The 25,757-nt window shown below is 33.7% G+C and overlaps 1 protein-coding gene across 1 annotated transcript in view; it reads left to right on the top strand.

Moving 5' to 3' along the window:
• LOC114306493 (putative disease resistance protein At4g27220) overlaps window positions 1-25,357 on the top strand; it is an 86,225-nt gene extending 60,868 nt beyond the window's left edge. Inside the window, exons 3-10 of the mRNA XM_082896857.1 lie at window positions 5,662-8,736; window positions 13,793-13,818; window positions 13,881-14,540; window positions 14,653-15,192; window positions 20,462-20,527; window positions 20,695-20,766; window positions 20,938-21,059; window positions 25,000-25,357. Coding sequence (XP_082752983.1) covers window positions 5,685-8,736; window positions 13,793-13,818; window positions 13,881-14,540; window positions 14,653-15,192; window positions 20,462-20,527; window positions 20,695-20,766; window positions 20,938-20,958 — 4,437 coding nt within the window. The 5' untranslated portion in view covers window positions 5,662-5,684 and the 3' untranslated portion in view covers window positions 20,959-21,059; window positions 25,000-25,357. The remainder of the gene's footprint in view (window positions 1-5,661; window positions 8,737-13,792; window positions 13,819-13,880; window positions 14,541-14,652; window positions 15,193-20,461; window positions 20,528-20,694; window positions 20,767-20,937; window positions 21,060-24,999) is intronic.
• The last annotated feature ends 400 nt before the right edge of the window (window positions 25,358-25,757 follow it).

Raw genomic sequence — 25,757 nt, 5'->3', positions numbered from 1 at the left:
CTTGGCCTGAGTAAGAAAATAACCAGAGGAATCTTGAGAAATTTCCAAGCCAAGGAAGTAGCTAAGTGCACCCAAATCTTTCATCTCAAACTGGCGACGGAAAAACTGTTTGAGACTAGAAATACCCACTGTGTCATCTCCAGTGATAATCATATCATCCACATAGAGGAGAAGGAGAATAGTACCGCGCTCCGTCTTACGGATAAACAAGGCAGAATCATGGGCACTAGAAGAAAAACCAAAGTCACGAATGGTAGAGCTGAACTTGGCAAACCAGGCATGTGGAGTTTGTTTCAAACCATATAAAGCACGGCGGAGTTTGCAAACCTTGTTTGAGGGAACAGAAGAACCAGGAGAAGGTTGCATATAAACTTCCTCAATGAGGTCACCATTGAGAAATGCATTCTTGACATCCATCTAAGAAATGTGCTAGTGGCGAGCAGTAGCAACGGCAAGTAAGCTGCGAACTGAAGTAAGACGGGCAACATGAGCAAATGTTTCCTCATAGTCAATCCCATATTCTTGACTAAATCCCCGAGCGACAATGCGATCTTTGTAATGCTCAATGGAACCGTCAGAATAAGTTTTGATCTTGTAAACCCATTTGCAACTAACAGTACGCTTGCCAGGAGGAAGATCAACCATATCCCAGGTATGAGTTTGATCGAAAGCCTACAGTTCATCAGTCATAGCTTGTTGCCAAAGAGGGTTAGAAGAAGCTTCTCGATAAGAAGTAGGCTCATGAGAGCAAAAAGCAGTGGAACCAACAATATAATCACAGAGAAGAACATGAGGTTGCCTTACCCGGATAGAATGACGTTCAGGTAGAGGGGGAACCTCAATGGAAATAGGTTCCGGAGGAACCTCCACCTGAGCCAGAGAAGGCGTAGGGCCATCAGCTGACACAGGATCCTCAAGATGGACGATAGGCGTAGGTGGCTGTGGAAGCATGGAGCCAGAATCTGCATCAAAGTCATCAGAAAACAAATCTATAGAAATATCAGTGAAGACCGGTGAGTGGGTGGACTATGGTAGGTGAAACTTGGAAAGAGTGGAGAACATTTTGTGTTCCCAGAAGACCACATGACGAGAACTATGAAGACGCTTGAAGATAGGATCCCAACAACAATACCCTTTATGTTCGATACCATACCCCAGAAAACAACAAAGACGAGAACAAGGTTCTAGTTTAGTGTGTTCATGAGGCTGAAGTAGAACAAAACAAGCAGAACCAAAAACTTTAAGAGTGGTATAATCAGGAGGAGAACCATACAAACGCTCGTAAGGAGTTGTGTTAGCTATGACAGGGGTAGGGACTGGATTGATGGTATGGATGGCAGTGAGGGCAGCTTCCCTCCAAAATTTTTCAAGACAAGAAGAAGAAAGGAGAATAGCTCGAGTAGTGTCTAGAATATAATGGTGCCTTCTTTCGGCTTGTCCATTTTGTTGGGAAGTGTCTGCACAAGATCGATGAGAAAGAGTACCATGAGCCTGAAGAAAAGAAAGAAAATCAGAATCCAAGTACTCCTTAGCATTATCAGAACGAAAAAGCTTAATAGTACAAGAAAACTAAGTGTGGACCATAGCAGAGAAATCATAGTAAATCTGTTTAAGTTCAGAGAGATTTTTGAGAAGAAAAAGCCAAGTATATCGAGAAAAATCATCAACAAAAATCACAAAATATCTAGACCCCTCTATGGTAGGTGTGAGGGAAGGTCCCCAAATATCTGAATGCACAAGATCAAAAGGAGCAGTAGAAATAGAATTACTTTTATTAAAAGGTAATGCAGGTTGTTTAGCAATTTGACAAGATAAACAATCGACATCGTCAAGGCAGACACGACCTAATTGACCACTGGAAACTAAATTTTTTAAACGACTAAAAGAGACATGTCCTAAGTGACAATGCCAAAGATGAAAATGAGACATAGTAGATGCAGCAGCAACAGGAGATGATTTGTGTGGACTGCGAAGATGAATAAGCTCAAACAGACGTCCATGCTTACGGCCTATCCCAAGGATCTGTCTCGTCTGAGGGTTCTGCACCAAACAACCATTAACAGAAAAAGTAATAGTTAGACCAAGTTCACATAACTGACCAACAGAGATAAGGTTCATTTTAAGAGAAGGAATATGGTAAGCATCAGAAAGAGACACAGTGGAAATAGAGATTTGGCCAATATGACTAACAGGCATATGAGAACCATCAGTAGTGTGTATAGTGGGAGTAGAAGAGGATGATGACAAAGAAGAAAATAGAGTGGAGTGAGAAGTCACGTGATTACAACATGCAGAATCAAAATACCATGAAGAGTTACCTGAGGTTACTGAAAGAGCAGTAGAAGGAGGAGTACTCGATTTGTTGAGCACCTGGTGGATAATGGACTCAACATCATCCATAGAGAAAGAAGGAGCAGAAGAACCCTCAGAGGCAACAGCAGCAGAGCGAGAACCGTGGTTAAATTTGGACTGAGACCCAGAACGAGAAGCCCCTTTCTTAGATGAAGTAGTAGAGGGAGCTCGAGGACAATTGCTTTGGAGATGGCCCGGAGCAGTCTTATGACAAGTCAAACATTCGTGAACTTGGCAGTGAACAAGAGAATGATTGGCTGGCAGGCCTCGGTTGCGATAATAACTGCATATGAGTGACTATGAAGATGGGGAACTCTGAGAAGATGGAGTAGCAAGAACAGAATCCATGTTGTGAGATCTGAGACTCCCAAAACGAGTCTCATCTGATAAGAGCGTAGTAATGACTTACTCTAAAGTGGGCAAGGGCAAACGATGAAGCAAAGAAGCACGCACGGACTCAAAAGTGCTATGAAGAGCCATAAGAAACTGTAATAGTCACTGATGATTCCGATAAGTAATAAATAGTTGTGCATCATCAGAATAAGCCCATGGAGGTTTAGAAAGAGTGAGCTGGTCCCAAACGGACGACATGTGGGATAAGAAGTCATTGAGAGACTGACCGGGTGCTTGGCGCATGTGATGAAGAGTCTGCAACAGTTGATATTGATGAGTATGGCCAGTGGTCTGATAACGTTCTTTCAAAAAATCCCAAATTGCTTTGGCAGGAGAGGCAAGGGAGTCATCGTCCTGAAAGTGTCCAAATTGAAGGTTGATGGAAGGAATTGAGGTAGCCCGGAACCATGTGATAATTTGATAATTCTTACTTTCTCATTTGTCAAGACGGTCATCGAATGCAGAGTCCGTCTCATCCTCCTTTTGGTTGGGTTTGGAAAGAGTACCAGTAATAATCCGCCAAAGGCGTTTCCCTTTAATGAAACTAGAGAGAGCTTGGGCCCAACTAACATAATTAGACCCATCAAGTATAATAGGAACAGATTGGATATTGTCAATACGATCCATAATTGCCAAAATGGAGGTCACCAACAGATTCAGAAGCCCAAAAAACCTTAGGAACAAGTAGGGCTGACGTCAGCACTGTGCTGTGATGAAGTCAGCAGCCAGCCAGGGGCTGAGAGAGGCTGACGTCAGCGACTGAATAGGGCTGACGTCAGCGGCTAAACTAAACAAGGCACGCGGCTGAGAGAAGCTGGGCGGAAGCTGAGGACAGAACGGCTGAGGCGGAAGTTGATGGGAGAGCCGAGGCTGATGCGGAAGCCGATGGCGAGCCGAGGCTGGTGCGGAAGCCGAAGAGCAGAAGCCGAGGGAAGCCGGCTGAGACGACGCGTGTGGGAGCATGTCGAGAGTAGAACCGAAGCAAGCTGATGCGCCGATCTTTGGGTGGCGCGTGAAGGCGCGTCTAATGGCCGATGAGGGTGATTCTGGTGGCGTTTGCTTCCTCTTGAAGAGACGAAGAGTTTGGTGTAGTCCAATCATTGAAACAGAGAGGAACTAGATACGCAGAAGCCAGTAGAAACCAATCGGGGACAGAACCAGAAAAAAAAATGAGGCTATGAGATAACCTAGGCTCTGATACCATGTTATGAAAATAGAGAAAGAAGAGAAAAGAGAAACTCTATATTGAATTGAATGAATAATACAATAGGAGAAGCCTGTATATATAGGCAGAAAGGAAACCTAGATAGATACAGAAAAGATAGAGATAAGCATAGAAGGGGATAGAGATAGAGAGAGATAGATACAATAGGATAAGATACATCTATAATAATATACAGCTAACAATCATAAAGTCGAAGAGGAAAATGTATTTTGCTTTTAAATATAAGAAAAGGCTACTTGTTGAGATTTCGCACTAAACCTCTTGTTGAGCCGTCCTTATTCAAATGAATAATATTCTTATTGTGTGTATCTTTTATTCTTATTTTGTAGAGTTATAAAAATGCATCTTTTGATATACTTGTGTATGATGATTTAGCTATTAATAAAAGAATTAAAATTTAGAAAAATTCTATTTACACATCATACAAACTCTCAGTACACACTACAAATGTATTTGAATATAAATTTCTGAACAAATCAAATGTTCAGATTTAAAGTTACGAACAAAAATAAATGCTCAAATGTATAGTCCGCTCAATTATTTATATCCGAACAACTGTTTTATGTTCACAAATCTAAATCTGAACATTTGATATTTGTTCAAAAATTTATTTCTAAACATATTTATGATGTGTACTGAAAATTTGTATAATGTGCAAATAGAATTATCCTAAAATTTAATTGTACAATTTGAATGCAGTCCCCTCTAACTAAAATTCCCACGTCCGCCACTGCTAATGCTTAAAAAACCCTTTCATTCTATAATTTTTTTTGGGTACAAAATTATATTTGTATAGTATTACTTCTTGTTAAGGACACTCTTTCTTTTCACCATGCTGTGGTTGTTATTCTAAATTGTTACACGAATAAAATAATAATAATAAAAAGAATAAATTACAATCACTTCCTTTGAGATTTGATAAAAATAATAATTAGTCTTACCACTTTAATATAATTATACTAACATATTTTTCTAATAAAGTTAAAGTAATCAACATTAATGCACATAGTGGATAGACACATAAATAAAATAAATAAAAAAAAGCTAAATATATAGTTTAGAAGAAAAGACAAGATAAAACACTTTTTTCATTTATACGATTCACAAATTAATGACGAAAAATGACCCAAGTGTTTTATGAATTAAAACATCAAGGAAGATTTGTACAATTATGTCAAAATTGTAGAGATAATTGTATTTTTTCTAAATGAATTTATCCTAAAAAAAAATTATAAACTTTCAATCTTGTGTCTGGAATTGTTTTTTTTAGTAACTTTTTGATTAATTTATATTGGTCTTGGTACAAAGATTTGCACTTTAAAGTCCACTTACTAGATGGAACCCTCCCACACACACAACCCCCCCCCCCCCCCCCCCAAAAAAAGAGTTGAAAGAAAGTCCACTAAAAAAAACCCTTGTTTTTTTGTATCTAGTGATATATATATATATATTTTGTATTTTTTCTATATATATTACTTTTTTTAATAAAAAAAAAAAAATCCTTCTACAGTTTTTTTTTTAGACAGGAATCCTTCTACAGTTAGAGATGTGAAAAGTAAACTATTTTGGCACAAATTTGAAAAAATACCACTAAACTGACTGTTTTTTAAGTGTCTCCCAAATTAGAATTACAATTACAATTACAATCTCTTGCATTGGTATGTTGATTTTTTTTACTTTAACCAAAACAGCATCAGCGGAAGAACAAGTTGAAATGGCTGAGGGAATTGGTTATGCTATTTTGGGGAGAATCGGAGAAAACTTGGTTGCTCCGATCGGCCAACAGTTTGGTTATCTGTTTTGCTTCAACACCAACATTCAAAATCTTGAGACTCAATTGGACAGCCTAAAAGTGACAAGGGAAGGGGTTCAACTAGGGGTGGATGAAACACGCAACAATGTTAGAACCGTTGGACCTCATCTTGAGGCATGGCTGACTAAAGCAAATGACAACACAGCAGAGGCAGAGACAATTATTAAAGACAAGGCCCAAGTTCAAAAGGGTTGTTTCAATGGGTGGTGTCCAAATCTCAAGTTGCGTTACTCACTGGGCAGGAAAGCCGTGAAGAAGACTCAGGAACTTGCTCTTCTCCATGCTGAGGGTAGCAACTACATTCAATCGTCCTACAATCCACCACCACCAAGCACTACAACAACAGAATTCCAGGGGTTTGATTCTCGAATTCTGGTCATGAACGAGATTATTGAGGCTTTGAAAGATGATGGGATCCACTTGATTGGGATATGCGGGATGGGCGGAATGGGCAAGACAACAATGGCAAAAGAAGTTGCAAAAAGAACCAAAAATCTCTTCAATGAATTTGCAATAGCAACTGTCAGCCAAGAGCCAGACTTAAAACAGGTTCAAAGTCATATTGCAGAAATGTTGGGTTTACAACTCAACATGGAGAACCCAACAGTACGATCAAGTCGGCTACGTGAGAGACTTCTACCGAAGGATAAGAAAATTCTAGTCATATTGGATGACGTTTGGAAAGAATTTGATTTAGAGGAGTACGGATTTCCTTTGGAAGGAGGCAGCAACAATATTTGTAAGATCCTTTTCACTTCACGAAATCGAAATCTATGGGAAGGAGTACAAAATAAAAGGTATATCGAACTTCAAGTCCTAGTGGGTGACGAACCATGGCATCTCTTTAGAGAGAAGGTAGGTGATTGTGCTGACAACTCTGATCTGCTACCGCTAGCAAAAGAGATTGTAGATGAATGTGGAGGTTTACCACTTGCCCTCGTAACTGTCGGAAGGGCTCTTACAAACAAAGACAAGGGACATCATTGGATTAATGCGCTTCGACAACTAATGACCCCTTGTCCAGAAAGTAGTTTGATAGGAGTGCCTGTTCAAGTGTATCAGGCTCTACATTTGAGTTACAAATTTCTACAAGAAGAGGGGGCGAAGAAGTTGTTTCTGCTCTGTTGCTTGTTTCCAGAAGGCTGTAATATTGCTATTGAAGATTTGGTTAGATACGGAATCGGATTGCGGTGGTTTGAAGGCATCGACGAAGTGGATGGCGTAAGAGATCAAGTGAAAGTCTTTGTTGATCAACTTAAAAGTTGTTATTTACTGTTGGATGGTGATGAGGAGGAGAAAATAAAAATGCACGATGTAGTGCACGATGTCGCCATATCAATTGCGGCTAAAGATGAGCATGGTTTTATGACAATCCATGGTGCCAAACCGAGAGAGTGGCCAAAGAAGGCGACATGTGAGCTTAACACTTCCATTTCGGTGATGTCAAATGAAATTGTAGAGTTTCCAGGTGGATTGAGATGCAAAAAACTAATACGATGCTCGAATAGGTCACTAAAAATACCAGACAATTTTTTTGAGGGCACGGGAGAACTCGAAGTTTTGGACCTGGCAATCACGGAAGACATCTCGTTACTGCCGTCGTCACTGCAATTCTTGAGCAGCCTGTCAACATTGCATCTTGATCAATGTCAGAAGTTTGATAATATATCTGTAATTGGATGTTTATTGAATCTGGAAATCCTCAGCTTTCGTGGTTCTGACATTGAGGAGTTACCTGCTGAAATAAAAAGACTGATTAAATTAAAGTTGTTAGATCTGACAAGATGTGGTAAACTTCAAAGAATAGCATATGGTGTCATATCAGCCCTAGAACAATTACAAGAGTTGTACATGGTTGACTGCGGATGGGTTGACAGCGGATTCTTTTGGGAACTAAAAGGCAAGGAAGGAGGAGCAAATGCGAGCTTGAGAGAGTTTGAATACTTGTCCAATTTGAATACTTTAGAGATTAATATACAAAATGTCGAGTTTTTGCCAAGAATCCCATTGTTTAGCCAATTGAAAAAATACTCAATTTGTATAGGTTATGATGGCGACGACTCTATTTTTACAAAACACATAACAAGATTCGGAAAGCTTCTCAAACTTCGTGGCTCGTGTACTATCCCGTTAGAATGCGTCAGGTTGTTGTTAAGGAGTAGTGCAGTTCTAGAGTTAAGGGGGCCGAGTTCGAATGATGCAGTGCGAGAGTTGTCTCTAGAGGGAGTTGAAGGACTCCAACACTTGAAGGAACTAACAATTCATGATTGTGCTACACCAGAATATTTTATCCATACAATGGAATTCTTCCGACATGCACATATATTTAAGGCTCCTATTTTTCCTAGCCTGGAGAAATTAGAGCTCAGTTCTCTACACGATTTAGCAAAGATATGTGACTGCCAACTTCCAACCGGCTCTTTTGGGAAACTAAAACATCTTACAATATTTGATTGTGGTAGAATACAATGGCTTGTCGATCAATCATTATTCGCCGAGGCTCCTATTTTTCCTATCCTGGAGAAATTAAAGCTCGACGTTCTACCCAATTTAGGACCGATATGTTGCCCAATTCCAACCGGCTCGTTTGGAAAATTAAAACATCTTGAAATATCTAATTGTGGAATGGAAGAAGTTATTGTGAAGGAAAAAGGAGAAGATGATGCAACATACAAGATGGAGTTTCCAGCCTTAGAATCCATGACTTTGTGGAGACTACGAATGCTCTTTCATTTTTTCAGAGGGACGTCCCACCAATCTCCTTCGAATTACGAGATTGAGTTCCCTCAATTGAAGAAATTGCGTCTTGGGTATCTACCACTACTCGAGCACCTCTTCTACATTTGTCCCTTCCGATGTCTATTCCCCCCCGAGGTATGTCCACACGTCTTTCTTTTCTTAAGCTCTTCTCTCTCTTTCTTTCGTTCTTTCTTAATTTTTTCTACAAGAAAAAGTAATCATTCTATTCTTATTATGAGGACAAGGTTCTGAATCCATGGAAGCATCTCAATTACTCTTTGCAAACTTTGATTATTCCACTTTGACATAATTTCTCCATTCTAATAAGATTTGCTGTAAATAAATTTAAAAAAAATGTGAAAATTGAAATCTAGGGAGGGAAAAAAAAGAGTAAATACTATGTCATAAAATGTGATTATACAGTAAAAAGACCTAAATTTCTATATGGAAACTCTGATTAGCATTACTAAATATGAGATAAACTTCATGTGTGATCCCCCACCCACCCCCCCTTTTCAAATAATTAATATGATATATTCAAAATCATAGACATAAATATGATATGTTAAAGTCATGCTCACACGACAATTAAAAAAAAAATCCAAACAAATATGGATAAATTACATTTTAGTAGTCTAACTGATGATATAAATAGAGTGCTACTATTAGCATCTAATAAATTATTTTAGACCCCTTAATTTTTTACTTTTTTTTTAATTACAATAATAGCCTCAAATAAAATTACTAAAAATAATATCATTAATTTTGAGACACCTCATCTCACAAATAAACTTACGCACACACTACATCATAAATTAGGGTTTATGAGAGCGTCCACCTCTATCACCACTCATCCATCTTCTCCAAATCCCATCTTCAAAAACCTATCCACCCTCAAAACCTTGAAAATCCTTTGGCAGTAATATTCCAGCGGTAACAATGGCAATCATTTGACTACCTACACTTCTCCGGCAATGACAATGAATAAAAGTTTTTCTAGTAACCACAACTTCATAAGATAAGAGTACAATAATAAAAGCTTAGAGGAGGTTTATAGCATTGATGTTGTTTTTAGCTCAGAGGAGATTGGCCTTGTATGGTTAAGTTTCTTAAAAAAAATGGCAAAAATAATAAAATATGTTCATCATTTTTTTGAGATTGAACTCCCGAACATATGATTGAAATTCGGGAACACAGGCCCGAACATTGTTTATTTGTTCAGGAAGGCATTCCCAAACAAATAAGTAATATTCGGGAATGCGGGTCCAAACATGAAAATTTCTTAACATATTGAACGATCAAAATTGTTAAAACTAGCAAAAGTTTTCATTTTTTCAAGTTTGGCAATACAGGCTCGAACATGGAAATTTCTTAACACATTGAATGGTCAAAATTTTTAACACTTGCAAAAGTTATTGGAAATAGTCCAAATCCATTATCAAGTTCAAAAGTTATTCCTTCATCGCATAACTTTGATAATATTGCTGCATAGTTTTTTGCTGAACTCACAATTTTATAATATCTACCAACAAAACTAACTAAACCAATTATTAAAATTTTTTTCCTTGCAAGAGAAGAAATTATTACGAGAAAACTAAGAAATTGTGTGTGTATATATATATATATAGAGAGAGAGGGCATATCAACTGTGACAATGGTTGATGAGGCAGCATAGACAGTAATCGCATTGACTCTTCTTCTGTTTGGTGGGTTTTGTTAGAGTTTTTTAGAAGAGGGATTTTTTGGGGTGTTGGGGTGTGGGGGATGTGCATTCAATGGATAAAATGTTTTCACAAGGATACTTTTGATATTATTTGGGGGGGAAAGAAATTTTGAGAGTTTCAAAATTTATAAGTGATGATCCAAAAAAATGAGGAGTCCAAAATAATTTATGGGGTGCTATTATATCTTTCATATTTGTAATTAATCTCTTATCAATTGACCAACATTTTTTTTACATTTTATCATATCAACTATATCATATTACTCCCCTCAATTAAAATTTATAACACCTAACTCTCCTCCTCTACTAATTTTTTTCAATTTGAACTTTTATGATGAAAATACCCTTTCATCAAATAAGATAAATTACATTTTACTCTCTTGAATTATCACCCAATCTCACTTGACCCCCTCAACTAAAAAATAATACATTTATAAATTTATATCATTAAAAATATTTTGTTAAGGATATGTCTCTTAAATACATTAAAATATGACATGTGACTTATACATGACATCTCAAATGGAAGGCCTAAAATGACATTATTAGTTTGTTTGGTTTAGTTTTTATAAACAATTTTTGAACTTTTTTTTTTTTTTTTTCTTTAATGATTTTTTTTTTAGTTTTAGTTAAAACTTTTTTATATTTAGGTACATCTATTCTGGATGCATCTAAAAAGTAAATATTTATGAAACATTCTATATATATATATATATATATATAAAAGTTAACTAAAAACAAAAAACACAAAAATACACTAGTTTTTTTTCATCATTAGTGAATTTCTTAAAAATATTTCACAAATATTTACTGTTTAGGTGCATCTAAAAATTTAAATTTTCTTACTAAAGTATGAAAACAATTAACAAAAAAAATTGTATTTTAGCTTAAAAATTAAACAATTTTTTAATTGTAGGGGTAGAGTGATATTGAGTTGTAGATATAGTTGAAAAAATATTTTCGCCATGAAGGTCCAAATTGAAAAAAATAAAATAAAATAGATAAGGGGATCAAGTGTTAAAACTTTAATTCAAATACAGTAGATGAGGGGGATAAATTGTAATTTTCCCAATAAATATTTATAAATGTATTATATTTTTGCATAAAATTTTAACTATTCATTTTTTACATTATACGTTTATGTTTATTATAAATATTCAAGAAAAAATTCAAAAAAAAAAATTATCTTTCCAATGTTGTGTTGAAACAAAAAAAAAAAAAAGAGGGGGGGGGGGGGAATTCACTTTAATTTCTTGTGGTTTGGCCTATGTGTGCATAACCTCTTTGTCATTGGGAACTAATCTTTTGTGGTTTGTAGAGCAAAGTGTGAGCTAAAAGACTAAAAGACACTTGTACATAAGTAATGTCATTGTCCAAACAACAAGTATTTCGTAAGTGTTTTAGAAGGCAAAATTTACTTTAATATTTCTTGCGTCTTACTTTATTTGTGGTTTACCTCTTACATCTTGGAATGTGTTTTACACTTGTTAATGTCTTTCATATCTAATAATACACTTTAATTCACAAATCATAAGAATTAGGTTATTTCCAAATGACATTAGGTAAACCACACTTAGAGTAAACCATAAGAGTAAAGTGAAGTTTACCTAAAAAAAAATTTAGTCCACAAACTAGGAGGAGTTATGTGCTTATTTGTAAATGGCATAGGGTAAACCAGACATAGAGTAACCCAAGGAGTAAAGTGAGGTTTGTCTAAAAAAATATTTATTCTACAAATCATAGGGAGTTATGTATTTATTTTTAAATAATAAAATGATAAATCGCACTTAAAGTAAACCTAAGATTAAAGTGAAATTTTTCTAAAAAAATAGGACCATCATAATATTATTGAAATTATTAAAATAATGTGTTTTATATATAAAAGAACACTAGAATAACGTAGTTTACAATAATCGTTCCTCAAATTACGGAAACATCTTGTTCTTCTCTCATGTGTGATAAAGTAGCCAAGTAGAAGAAAGCATGACTGAATATTCTACACAAAAGTCATCAAAGAATAAGTAACGGTTTCTTAAAAGTATTACCCACTCACCAATGATAGATCTAGGGGTGCAGATTGGTGCCGGCGCACTCTAATTTTTTTTAAAAAAAATTAAAGTAAACTATTAATACATCTTAATAGTTAAAATTAATTTTTATCAATTTCTATTAAAAATAAGTCCTAATAAAATTGTTATTAAAAATAATTTTTTGTGACGATTTTTACATGTCGCTAAAATTTGACTATTAGTGACTTTTTTTTCACAGTTTTTATAAATTGTAGCTAAAACCTACAATTAGTAATATTTTTCTATGATGAATTTTTCAAACTGCCAGTGAAAATTGAAAATTGCCGACTTTTTTTTGTGACAAAATTGCAAACAGTTACTGAAAATTAACAATTCGTGACATTTTTTTAATAGTGTTTGATAAAAAAAAGAAAATGAAGTTATTAATTCTCATAGGATCTAATAGAAAGCAAGTTCACCTATTAGGACTTTAATTAGTAAGATAATTATAAATTGGAGTACTTTGCATTTACAAAATTTCAGTAGTTCATACCCTCCAAATTATTTACATTACAAAATTTTAAAAATAGTTTTTAAATTGAATTTTATCAAATATTGATCTATTCTATTTGTTAACTGTATTGTTTATTATATTTCTATATTGTATAAAGTTACTTGTATGCTTTTATTTACTATTCTTGTTTTCTATTCATGTCATTTATGTTTTTTTTTTTCTTCTTTTATAAATCACACTTTAATTTGCTTATACATCTTATTTTGCATTTATTTTTGTTTGTTCATTCTCTAGAAATAAGAATATTGTTTGGAAATAAAAATATTATATATTTCAACATGGCATTCTTAAAATAAGTTAATAAAATTTAATACCGCTTATTGAAATGGATTATCATTATACTCATAAAAACATACATTTTCAATTATAATTTCTTTTCAAAACTAAACTACATAATAAGATGGAAGATGATTTTGTAGGAAGTTACTTAATCATATTTATTAAGAAATATATTAATTAAGGTTTTGATGTCGAGTTTAACATAGATATTTTTATATATATTATAAAAAGTGACGGTTACACTATTTTCAAATAGTTAGCTTTACTAGACGGAGACATAGAAATAGTTAATATTTTGTTATGTTAATGCAGATAAGAAATATGTCTAATTATATTTTTGTGCTCAATTATATTGACAAAAAATGTCTGATTAATAGTAATATTATTTATTTTTTTGTGTAAGTACAAATCAAAATTTAAAATTTTATAATAATTTTTTCGATGAAAAGTTACATGTGTTTCCCTCCTTCCAAAGCTCAAATCTTAGATCTGTTCCTGCCACTCACTCTGTTTGGAAATAAGCTAAGATCTTTAGAAATGGTTTTGTCATTTTGTCATGGATGGAAATTTTACTATTAGAACGTAGCTTATTCTATAGTTAGTTTCTTTAGTTGAATGACACAATCATATCTTATTTCATTAATTTAAACGTTTTGGTTGTAAAGATTATTGATCATATATGCAGACAACAACAGGAGAGACAGAGATAGAGTGATATTCCATACCATTCCTACAAATGTTATAACTACCACTGACAAAACTTTTATTTTCAGGTTTCATTACCTAGCTTGGAGGAGCTAGAACTCAAGTATCTTGACAATCTAGAAGGGCTAGGACCCATTCCAATCTCAGTGGGTTTCTTTTCTAAACTTAGAAAAGTACATGTAGAAAACTGTGACAAATTGCTCTGTGTTTTTCCATCACAATTTCTTACGAGTCTGCGAAATCTTGAAGATCTGACTGTAGAAAATTGTAGTTCACTAGAGAAGGTGTTCGGATCGGAAATGGTGGACGGTAAGGAACAAGAATTAGAGATGCTCTTGCTCTTGAAATCTCTAAAATTAAAACATCTACCCGGACTGGATTATATTTCAAAGAGAGATCCCATTGGATTTACGCACATTTCACAATTAAGTATTCTACATGTTCATGATTGTGGTAACTTGAGATATCTATTCCCACAATCCATGATGAAGTGTATGTTACAACTCCAAGAATTGGAAATAAGGGGATGTAAAATGATGTCAACAATTGTTAGGGGGGAGGACAGCCAGTGTGAAATTTTGGTGGATAAAATTGAGTTCACTCAATTGAAAGTTCTGCGTCTTTATGATATGCAAAACCTTGTGAGTATCTTCCCGAAAGTGACTACTACTGTGGCGACATCATTTGAACACATCCAAACCCCGGGACAAAGTCTCTTCAATGAAAAGGTGAATGGTAGAAGTTGAATACTGTAATGACACTAAAGCAATAAATCTCCTTTTTAAACATTTTATATTACTTTTGGTAGTATGGTTGTCAATGCAGTTGTTTGGTTTGCAGGTTGCATTCCCTAGCTTAGAGGAATTGAAACTGCATGGATTTCAGAACATGAACGAAATATGGTGCAATCAATTTCAGACCGGCTCATTCAACAAACTAATTAATCTGCATGTCTCAGATTGTGGCAGTTTGAGAAATATGTTCTCTCCTTTTATGGCCAGACATCTTGTGCATCTAAAAAGGCTAGTCATAAATAAATGCTCAATGATGGAAGAGGTAGTTGCAAATGAGGAAGATGAAGAAGGAGGAAGGATAAACAGAACTCCATTGCCTAAATTGGAGTATTTAAAACTCAAAGATCTACCAGAGCTCGAGAGTTTTTGCCACGTTACTCATGTTTGGAAATTGCCATTGGTAGAACACATCACTGTCCTCAATTGCCCTAAAATGAAGACCTTCTCTCCTGGAGTCATATGCACCCCAAAGTTGCAACGTGTATTTGTGAAGGACGGAAAGTATGAGTGGTTTATAGGCGTAGAAGGAGAAGACTGGCTATGGATAAACGACCTTAATCAAACCATACTGCACCTAATTGAAAAGGTATGTATGAAAACTTTTGTTTTTCTCTCTCTTTTTCTTGCATTAAGTGCATAAGCCACATTTTAACGTCCAAGTATCCAAAAAGGAAAAGAAGCTCCAGACAATTGAGAAATAAGTATTTTAAAACTATCAAACCATGATTTTTCCAAAAATTAAAATTTTGTTTACTATACTACTAAATTTGCAAGTAAAAGAAGTATCAAATTAATATATCTGAAGTACATTTTACATAAAATTTACTTCCATTCAATTATAAACATTGAAAGATCAAAAGTTCATTCTTTCTAAAGTGTGAAGTTTCTCTTAAGTTGTGTTTGGATCATGGATTTAGATAGGAATTTAGAAAAAAAAATAAAAAAAATTGTTGGATGAAATATGAATAACATATAGTTACATGTTACACAATTTTTCCTTTTTTCTTTAAAATCCCTATACAAATCCATGATCCATACATAATTTTCAAAATTCACAAAATTAGAATTCATTGTATAGGGTTATTTATTCTTGAGCTTTTACTATATCACTTGTGAATTGTGAATATTAAAACTAATATTTTAATTCCTAATTGATGTTAGTACACCTCAAGTGGAACCAACAATTCACTCTCTTCTGTTTTCTTTCCAACTTATATTTTTTTTTTATCAGCAAAGAGAAATTTCATTTAAAAGCATGAAATTAAAGGTACAGGAAGATGACATGCATCGAGAGAGATTCGGAAGTATAAAAATACCCTTACTAATGCTACTCGCATCCATACAACTAACCCCTAAGCCTCTCGATTTTTTAAACAAAAAAGTTAAGAAGAACTTAACTAGAGAATTAAAATACATGAATCCCCACATATTCAACCCACCAAAACATCCAATACAAACTAAATGAACTAACCTGCACCCAAACTAAACTAAATTAACTAAACCAACCCCGGGAACAACACCAACGCCTCTGCCAAGTCCACTCCTCTGACGCTGCTGCAAGAACAAGGCATGCCTCTGCAGCTTCAACCACCCTTTCCTAGCTGCTGCCCACGCCACCTCTAGGTTGCTGCAACTCCATAGCTACTACCCACTCCACCAACAAGCCACGCTTCTGCCGAGAAGACTCCAAAAACCACCGCTGGGAACAACACCCACTGCCGACAGAACTACACCCCGGCTGCAACACCCACTGCCTACACAACAACACCTACCGAAGACACCCACATAGCATCTCCCACCAGATCTTCTTCTTGCTCACACCCAATCCCCACGCCTTAACCTGTGCTGCAGCCCACAAAAAAATAACTACACCTCCTCTGCTACATCAGGTCCTCTTCTTTCTCGCACCCAATACCCACTGCCAAGCACCAAAACCAACAGGTCTTCAATCACACGCCGCGAATCCACACACCCACCGAGCACCGACCACCTGCTAGGACACCTCCAAACATAGGTAGAAACTCACCCCTCAAACTCTTACACGAGGAGGAGCGCTCGAGTGACAACCGGACAGAACTGGATCGCACCCCTCAAGCTCCAACTCGCCAAAAGCGCTCGAGTGAAATACCTGGAAGCCCCTGCTGAAACAGCTACTGCAGCAAGGTTGAAGCAGACGAGGACAAACTGAAGACAAAGCCTGGACACACTAACCACTAACCCGTAGCAACGAAGGACATCAAGGAGGGATGAAAACGGGGGACTCAAGTTTATTGAAATGAAAGAACTGACAAGGCAAAGGAAAAGAACAAGCTAGGCCAGCCGACCGCCATCGCCAAAGGCGGCGGCCAGCCGGCCCAAAAAGAGGCCGGAGATGGAGGTTTTCAGAAAAAGAAAAGAGAGGTTTTTAGAGAGAGAGAGAGAGAGAGAGGTGTCTTCCAAAATTCTTTCCAACTTATATGCTATCATATGCTATAAGATCTATTTATAATAAAAGCATCTACGTTACATGACTGTGAGTATGAGTGTTGGTTGTTGATGCCTAGACAAGTACAAGACTTTTTAAATCTTAAATCTTAAGATATTGAGATATATATTCAAAAGTTACGGGGACATGTGACATACACATATCTATATCTATATTCATATTATATAAATTTATTAGATGATATCAGTAATTATTTAGAACTATTCTTGAAATTAAGATATAAAAATATATATATACATATATATAGGATTTCTGTCTCTCAACCATGTGTGAGTAGGCAAAATATATATATATATATATATATACTAGCAAATGTAAGTTTCTTTCTCTTCAAACATCATATAAAAATTAGAGGATACAAGCGTTTAAATTGGATACAGGTGTTGGACATATATCCAACACCCATATTTTTCTCATATCTAACAGACATGAATTCTATAGGAGAAATAGAAGGGTGTATCTAACATTGAAAAGGATCACTTGAGACCTGGAGACTTTTTAGTGAATATACAAAATATCATAATAAATCTTAACAACCAAAGTGAGTAAAACATTACAAATAAACAATTGATTTAATAATTAAAGCATACTTCATGTAGGGTGGAGGTTCTTAAGAAAGAAGAAATAAATGAAAGTGGATGATTAACCTAAAGTTTTTTTATTATATAATTCTAAACAAATTCAAGGGTTTCGAAAGGAAAATATAAAATACAATACCTAGAAATAAATTTCCTCAACTACTTAGGAATGCTAGTCCAAGATGAGAGTAATATTGGTTCAACAAATTTCTAACTTTCATCAATTTTCAAGAACAATTATGTTCACACTACACTACTTTTAATCTCTCACACATCCCTTATGAGAGAGAGAGAGAGAGAGAGAGAGAGAGAGAGAGAGATATGGGGGAGGTCGAGTATAAGAAGCTTAAATTAGGGTGTTGTTAACCAAAATTTAATTAAGGTCAATCAATAGAAGTCAATCGACAGACAAAATTCAATTTTTACAAAACAAAACACATCAAGCTTGTGGTTGAGTTTTATGCCTTAAACTGGTTAAGGGCTTCTTTAGAGGCAATTAAGTAAATAAGAAATATAGAGAAACAAATGAACTGAATTTGTATTAATCAAATGAAATTGTCACTTGCCACAAATTACATGAACTTAAACAAGAACAAACATTCGAGAAATACACTGATCAACAGAGAAATAGTAACAAGTTATCACTGATCTACTCCTAAAATGATTAGTGACTACTCCTAGATAGAAACTACTCCAAGAATTCATGTTGTGTGAGTTGTGTTGGATATCTTCTTTGTAACTCTCTTGGCTTATTTATAGGCTTAACCACATGAGAGAGAGAGAGAGAGAGAGAGAGAGAGAGAGAGAGAGAGAGAGAGAGAGAGAGAGAGAGGTATTCTAAACTCAGGATTTCCTTAATAGGCTATGATTTTCTCAACAGGCCATGATTTCCTCAACATCATCCATGTCTCATGTTTGACCACTTTCCTAACTCCTCTATATTCTTCACAAATCTAGCAACCAAATTAATAATAACAATAATAATAAAATTGATAAAGATAATAAAAATATTGCCATAATCACTTAAAAAGATAATTTATGGTATAAAATCGACAGGCCACAATAAGATTAGATTTGATCACAATCAATAGGCCACAATTGATAGAAAAATAAATTATAGTGTCAACAATGCCCTTTCATTTAAGATAAAAGTAAATTTTACCTTAAATGATATAAAAGAAAAATTCTAGGCCAACCCAGAATATTGGCTAATACTAATTAGCCATGTAAAGACAAGGACAACTGTCAATTGTGTTGGGCTTCTGCTCCGTGTAATGAGCGGCGTACATGGAAGCCATTGGAAGTCAAAGAAAGCGGCAAAATGACGAAAAGAATGCAACTGCAGATTTGAACCGAAGATCTTTAGTCGAGCTATCCTATTATAGGGTAATTGCGTTGGTAGCTGCCATCAATGTTGTCGATGGCTCGTCAATGGCTAGTCGGTGGGCAAGCTTTGACTTTAGCCTTTCCAATTTGTGTATAAATAGAGGTAGGGAGAGAAGACAAGTGAGTGGGGAAACCAAAAGAGCAAAATGTGAGACTAAGATAGATTGGTCCTCTGTGTGAAAAAGGGTGCTCCCTTAGTGTGAGAGGGTGAGTTGAGTGTAATTTGAGTGAGGATAAGTGTTCCTTTCTCCTCTATTATAATCTTTGTATCCTCTCCATCTATAGTGAAATTTGGTTACCCTCCCGCGGACGTAAGCACTGAGCCAAACCACGTTAATTTTGTTTGTCTTCTTTATGTGTGTAGGTTGTTTGGTGCATGAATGTATACTCTAGACATAGGCAAGGTCTGAGGTCAAGGGTTCAAAACAGCCAGGCTGCGTTCTGGAAAATATTTTTTGTGAAGGATGACACAGCATTGACATAGTAAATGACGTAAGCATATCTGATCCAGGAGGGACCTAATGCATATCCGATCCAGGAGGGACCCAACGCAGATCTAACCCAAATAACGTCAGCCAGATCCAGTACAGAAGAGACCCGATGCAAATCTGGCCCAAGAAGATGTCAGCATGACGCAAAGATGACGTTATCACTGACACAGTAGACTGACGCAATGCTAATGTGAAGATCATGTCAGCAGACGGAATATTTCAAGAGAAAATCGAATATTCCTTGGTGGTTCTAGAAATTGCAAGGCGGCCTAATTTTTCCAGAAATTGCAATTTTACCCTAAGTTTTGAGTAGTACTTTCAATGAGGCCCCCGAAAGTGTAGCGATGGTTAGTCCTAGCTAAATGGACCGTTCCGGACATAACCGCAATGTCAAAATGGTGAAATTTTGTTCAATTTTTAAAGATTTCCAAAAATGTGAGTTTGTCATCTTCAATAACTAGAAGGAGGTTGTCGGATGTTGTGAAACGCTACGGATTCACTGAAGAGATCAAAATGGCGAGATTCTAATCAGATTGGACAAATAGATGCAAATCGGGAGGTAGATCATTGGTATAACGCCCCAAAAAATACTTACAATAAATCCAACCACGAATGCTATAACATTTGATATAAATCCAACCACGAATGCTATAACGTTTAATTATAAATTTTGATAGGTTGCACTTCCAAAGTTGAAAAATCTTTGTCTTGATCATTATTTACAGCAACGACTTTTGAAAGGAAAGGTAACCGTAAAATGTTATGAATTCTAATTTGCAAAATTTCTTCCTCAACCAGATTTATGGTGAATTACTTTTATTCATTTGACATTTTTTTTTTAAAATCTTGGAATAATATGAAACTGAACTTCCTATATTATTTTATTTGCTTGTCCATCATTTTCCTTTTATTTAGGAACGTGCAATTATGAATGATGATAAGGAAGTTGAGCAGGACAAACAGCGACTTCTGAAAGGAATGGTAATCATGAAATATTACGAATTCTAATTCGCTTAATTTCTTCCTAAGCCAGATTTATGGTGATTTTTTTTTTTTTCATTTGACATTTTTTTTTTTGAATCTTGGAATAATATGAAACTAATCTTATATATTTTTACTTCCTTGTATGCCACTTTCCTTTTATTTAGGAACGTGAAATTATGAATGAAAATGATGATAAGGAAACTGAGCAGGACAAACGACGATGTTTGAAAGGAAAGGTAATCATGAAATGTTACGAATTTTAATTTGTATAATTTCTTCCACAACCAGATTATGGTGAATTACTTTATTTTATGTGACAATTTTTTTATATATTTTAATTTGGAATATTATGAAACTAACTTCCTATATATTTTTGTTTTCTTGTATGTGGCTTTCATTTTAATTAGGAATTTCACAATTATGAATGAAAATGATGATGATAAAGAAGCTAGGAAAGGCAAACAAACATTTCTCCCACCTTTGACTACGTCTATGACTGATGGTAAAATGGCACGCGGCAAACCGTAAAGTAAGTTGATCATCCTTCACTATTATTATGAGAGGAAATATCATTTTGCATTTCAAAATTTCGCGTGTTTTTTAATTTGATTCTCAAATTTCGACTAATATTAATTTTACACTTAAATTTTTGAAATTTTGATCAATTTGACCTTGGCCATCATATTTCGTCTACAATTGGACCGAATGTGCTGATGTGGCACCAAAATTTATTTGGAATTTCATTTTACCCCACAAGCATACCTTAAAAATCAATTTGCCCCCCAAATATTAAAAAAAAAAATTTAAATATTTAATAAATAATTTTTTTTGAAAAATTTACCTATAAATCTCATTTTAAGGAATGATGATCCATTTAGTCTCAAGAATTTTCTTATAGACTAATTAGTCCCGTTGATTTTGAAAATGTAAATTCAATATATTATTTAGAAATTAGATTTACGGCTATACCCTTATTTCCATTATATTTCCTCTTCTTTTTTTTTCTTTTGTGCTAGAGTTTTAATTTACACAATCTATGAGAATCAAATTTGAAATGAATTTTTATATGAGAATCTTTTTTATTTGGAAAACATTTCAAAAGGAGTACAAAAATGATTTGAAATATGAGATCCTTCAAACATTCCAAAAAGATGTGAGATTCTTCAAACATTTCAAAATGAGTACAAAATCCCTTAGTAAACCTTGGGCAAATGTGTTATTTCAAACTGTAACACTCCAATATAATATTTAAACGTAACACTCCAATGTAATACTAAAAAAAAAAAATAATAATAATCTTAATGTACTTTTTTTAAACGTAATACTTCAATATAACACTCCAAAAAAATTCTTTAGTGTAACATTCTAATGTAACACACAAAAACTCTTTGGTGTACTTTTTTCTAACGTAACAATCCAATATAACACTCAAAAAAAAAGAAGAAGAAAAGATATGGGATTCTTCAAACAATTCCAAAAGGATGTGGGATTTTTCAAACTATTCCAAAAGGAATACAAAAATTCCTTAGTAAGTTTTGAGCAAATGTATAATTTCAAATTGTGAGACGTTTAGAAAAATTACATTAAGAATTTTTTCAGTATTTTTGTGTGTGTTCTATTAGAGTGTTACATTTGAGATCACATTGATTGGGGTGTTACGTTCGGAAAAGTACACTAAAGAGTTTTTTGTGTGTTATATTAGAGTGTTACGTTTGAAAAAAGTACACTAGTAATTTTTTTTTTGTAGTGTTACGTTGTTACATCTAGAAAAAGTGCACCAATGAGTTTTTTAGTATTTTACATTGGATGTTACGTTAGTGTTATATTAGAGTGTTACATTATTGGAGTGTTACATTTTTTTCCTCTCGTAATGTGAGATTTGTTCTAGGAGGGAAAATCCAAAACCTCTATAATGCGAATTGCCCAAATTTGTAATTTTACATTTAGAGAAACCTACTTTTATCCTTAAAAATTAAATCCAAACATGTAAGTGACTACCCTTTTGTGTAATTTTCACCTTATTGGGACTTTTGAGTACATAAGAAAAAGGGAGGACTAAACAGTTCACAAGATCACATTTTGAGATTTATTGGTGCTTCACTAATTTTTTTCCTCAATAATGAAAAAAATTAAATTTTAAATAATATATACTTTGCAAAAATTTAATAAAAAATTTAAAAATCCTCATTTATAATTATCTTGAGACTATGAAGTATGAGTATGTTGAAAAACATGCCGTACCCATACTAGGTACTTATTGAATTTTGAAAATTTTTTCACTTAATTTTAAAATTACTATTAGTCGATCAATTCTATTGAAATTAATTTGGGTAATAAATAAGTTACAACTGCGCGCACACACATGGAATAATCAAGAAATTTTTAGCTCAATAAGCTTGGATCAACTTGAAATGATTTGAGACCTATGAAGCACATGTACGGATATGAGTACTGGTATTGGTATGATATGGATACGTCAACACGGTAAAATCTCAAAAAAAAAAAAAAAATGTACGGATACGTCTTAATACGTTTATAAAAAGTATTTATTTTTAATTTGGAATAAAATAAAAAAATTGATTAAATGGTTTAATTTGTTAAATCCAAGATACAATTGACATTTAATGCCAAAAGTACAGGTATAAGATAAATCAAAATTAAATATCATTATATTAAATAACTTACAAATCATAACTTAATTTTAAAACCATACTAAGTACAAAACTAAAAATGAAAAGAAGTCTAGTAAAAAGAATTTTATTTTTGTAGTAAAAGAAAATATTGTTCAACTAAGGTATGGCACGACTTGGGTATATACTAGGTATGTTTGGGTACGCCAAAAATTGAGAAGAAAAAAAATTTAGGTACGTGTTTTGTGTGCTCGATACGTATGCAGAAATACTATACGTAAGTACCTAATATGGGTATGACATGTTTGTCGAATTATCCATATTTGGTAGTCTCAAGATAATTTTAAATGAGAATTTTTATATTTTTTTATTATTTTTTTACAATATATATGTTATTTAAAATTTAATTTTTTCATTATTGAGATAAAAATTATTTATTAAATATTTAAATTAAAATTTTTTTTAATATTTGGGGGGTAAAATGAAATTTCAAATGAATTTTGGTGTCACGTCAGCATATTTCGTCCAATTGTAGACGGAATGTGACAGTCGGAGCCAAATTGATCAAAATTTTGAAAGTTTAGGTGTAAAATTGATATTAATTGAAGTTTGGGGGTCAAATTGAAAAACGCGTGAAAGTTTGGGGGTCAAAATGATATTTTCTATCATTATGAGGAATGCTACTGACTAAAAAATAAAACACTAAATAAATAAATAAAATCAAGAAAAAAATGTGTAAGTTAGATTCATCCTAAGTGTAGGATTTACAATACAAATGTTGGATCATAACCACATTTTTTTGTATTTGGGTGGATATATTTGTGTGTTTGATTTCTTTTATTGATGGAACTGGCTTACCTCCAATCCACTTTTTGGATGGGAGGGTACAATTTTGTATATTGTGAGCTCATTTTTGGTCTATTTTAGTAATTCGAACCTTTCAACTTTTAGTGTCTTTAAATTAAATTATTCATGAAAAAAGTTAGGTTGATTTGATATTGATAGTCACATGTTTCAATCAAATTTGTCTTTTAAAAAAATGGATTGCAAGTATAATTTCACAAAAAATAGACCATCCATATTTTTTAGACAAATGTGATCCAAACATATTTGTACTAATTTCTAATCAATCTAATTTTTTTTTAAAAAAAAATTTCACGAAAGACGAAAATAACCTAACAAAAAGTCAAAGAAAAAAAATCTAAACACCCACAATATCATAAAATTATGAAGAATGTGTTAGCATAATGGGCATTGGCGTAGCTACATTGTAATCAATGGATTCAATTGAACCCACTGAAATGTTAAACATAATCGATGTTAATTCAATATTTTAACTAATACTTTGTAATTTCATGAGACAAATTAAAAAAAATAAGTTATATTTTGAAGTTTCGTTAAAATGACCCCCACCAAATTATATTATTTTATGAGAATGCCAACTTTTAACATAAAAAAGTATTGATTTTTTTTTTCCCTCTAAAATATGATTCATATTCGAAACTTAGTTCAAAATCAAAAAACAAGATGAGATATTTCTAGCTTTTTACATTTTTAATTATTGTTTTTAGTAAGTTAATACTCATGTAATGTATTTTGATTATTAATTGACCCCGCTAACAATAAATATTGGCTCTGCTAGTAATAATGGGTCACACTTTTAATAAAACTAACAAAGAGATCAACAAATGAAAATACTTTTAGTGGGTCACACTTTATATTTTCTTAAATGATTAAAATTAAAGGCATTTTTTTCTCTGATTATGAATCTCCATGCATCCTGCACATATTTGATGAGAGGAAAATTCATATTTTGTTGTACATTTACACGATCAACAGTTTGCAGTGAAGTTATGGCAAGCACAAATTTGCTGGGGAGTGTAGAACGCTGGACTACCTCGTGCACAAATTTGCTGGCTTTTCTATTTGGCCAATAAGAAAGGCGAATATTTTCTAATATTTGTCATTTGTATATATTTTTAGCCACAATCGTTTAGTTTTATAGCTTCCATTGTGCGCTTGATTTCACATTCCATTGTTTATGAACAGCTTCTTGAGTGTGCATGCAACTTGAAAAACTATTTAGCTATCTACAACTGTAATGATATGTATGTGATTGTGTGTTAATTTATATTTGCGAGAGGATTTGTGTATATGATTTTGGATGCTTGGTATGCTAATTATTAAGGGATGTACATTTTGGTTGTATTTGGATAATGAATTTTGATAGAAATTTGAAAAAGAAAACAAAAAAAATGACAGTGACATATAGGTAGAATATAACTATATTTCATTCACATTTTACTCATATTTTTTCTTTCATTTTCCAAATCTCTATTCAAATTCATAATCTAAACACAATCTTGGAGGGCATTGCATGTGAAATAGTATGAGAGCTGTTCATGTCCCATTTGCGTTTTGATTGTATCTGTCTAATTTTGTTTTTACGACCATAATAGGATTGGTTGAGAAAATTCGATTCAATTAATTAGTACTTCCATGTACATAGATCATGTTAAATGGATCAAATAATTATAATTACATGATTTCATAAATTTGTCTTTACAAAAATTGTAAAATATTTTTGATTTTAATAA

The sequence above is a fragment of the Camellia sinensis genome, chromosome 12, assembly GCF_055761805.1.
Source record: "Camellia sinensis isolate YWXY chromosome 12, ASM5576180v1, whole genome shotgun sequence".
NCBI lineage: Eukaryota > Viridiplantae > Streptophyta > Magnoliopsida > Ericales > Theaceae > Camellia > Camellia sinensis.
Note: the sequence above shows the minus strand (reverse complement) of the source record. Positions and strands in the feature narration are given on the sequence as shown.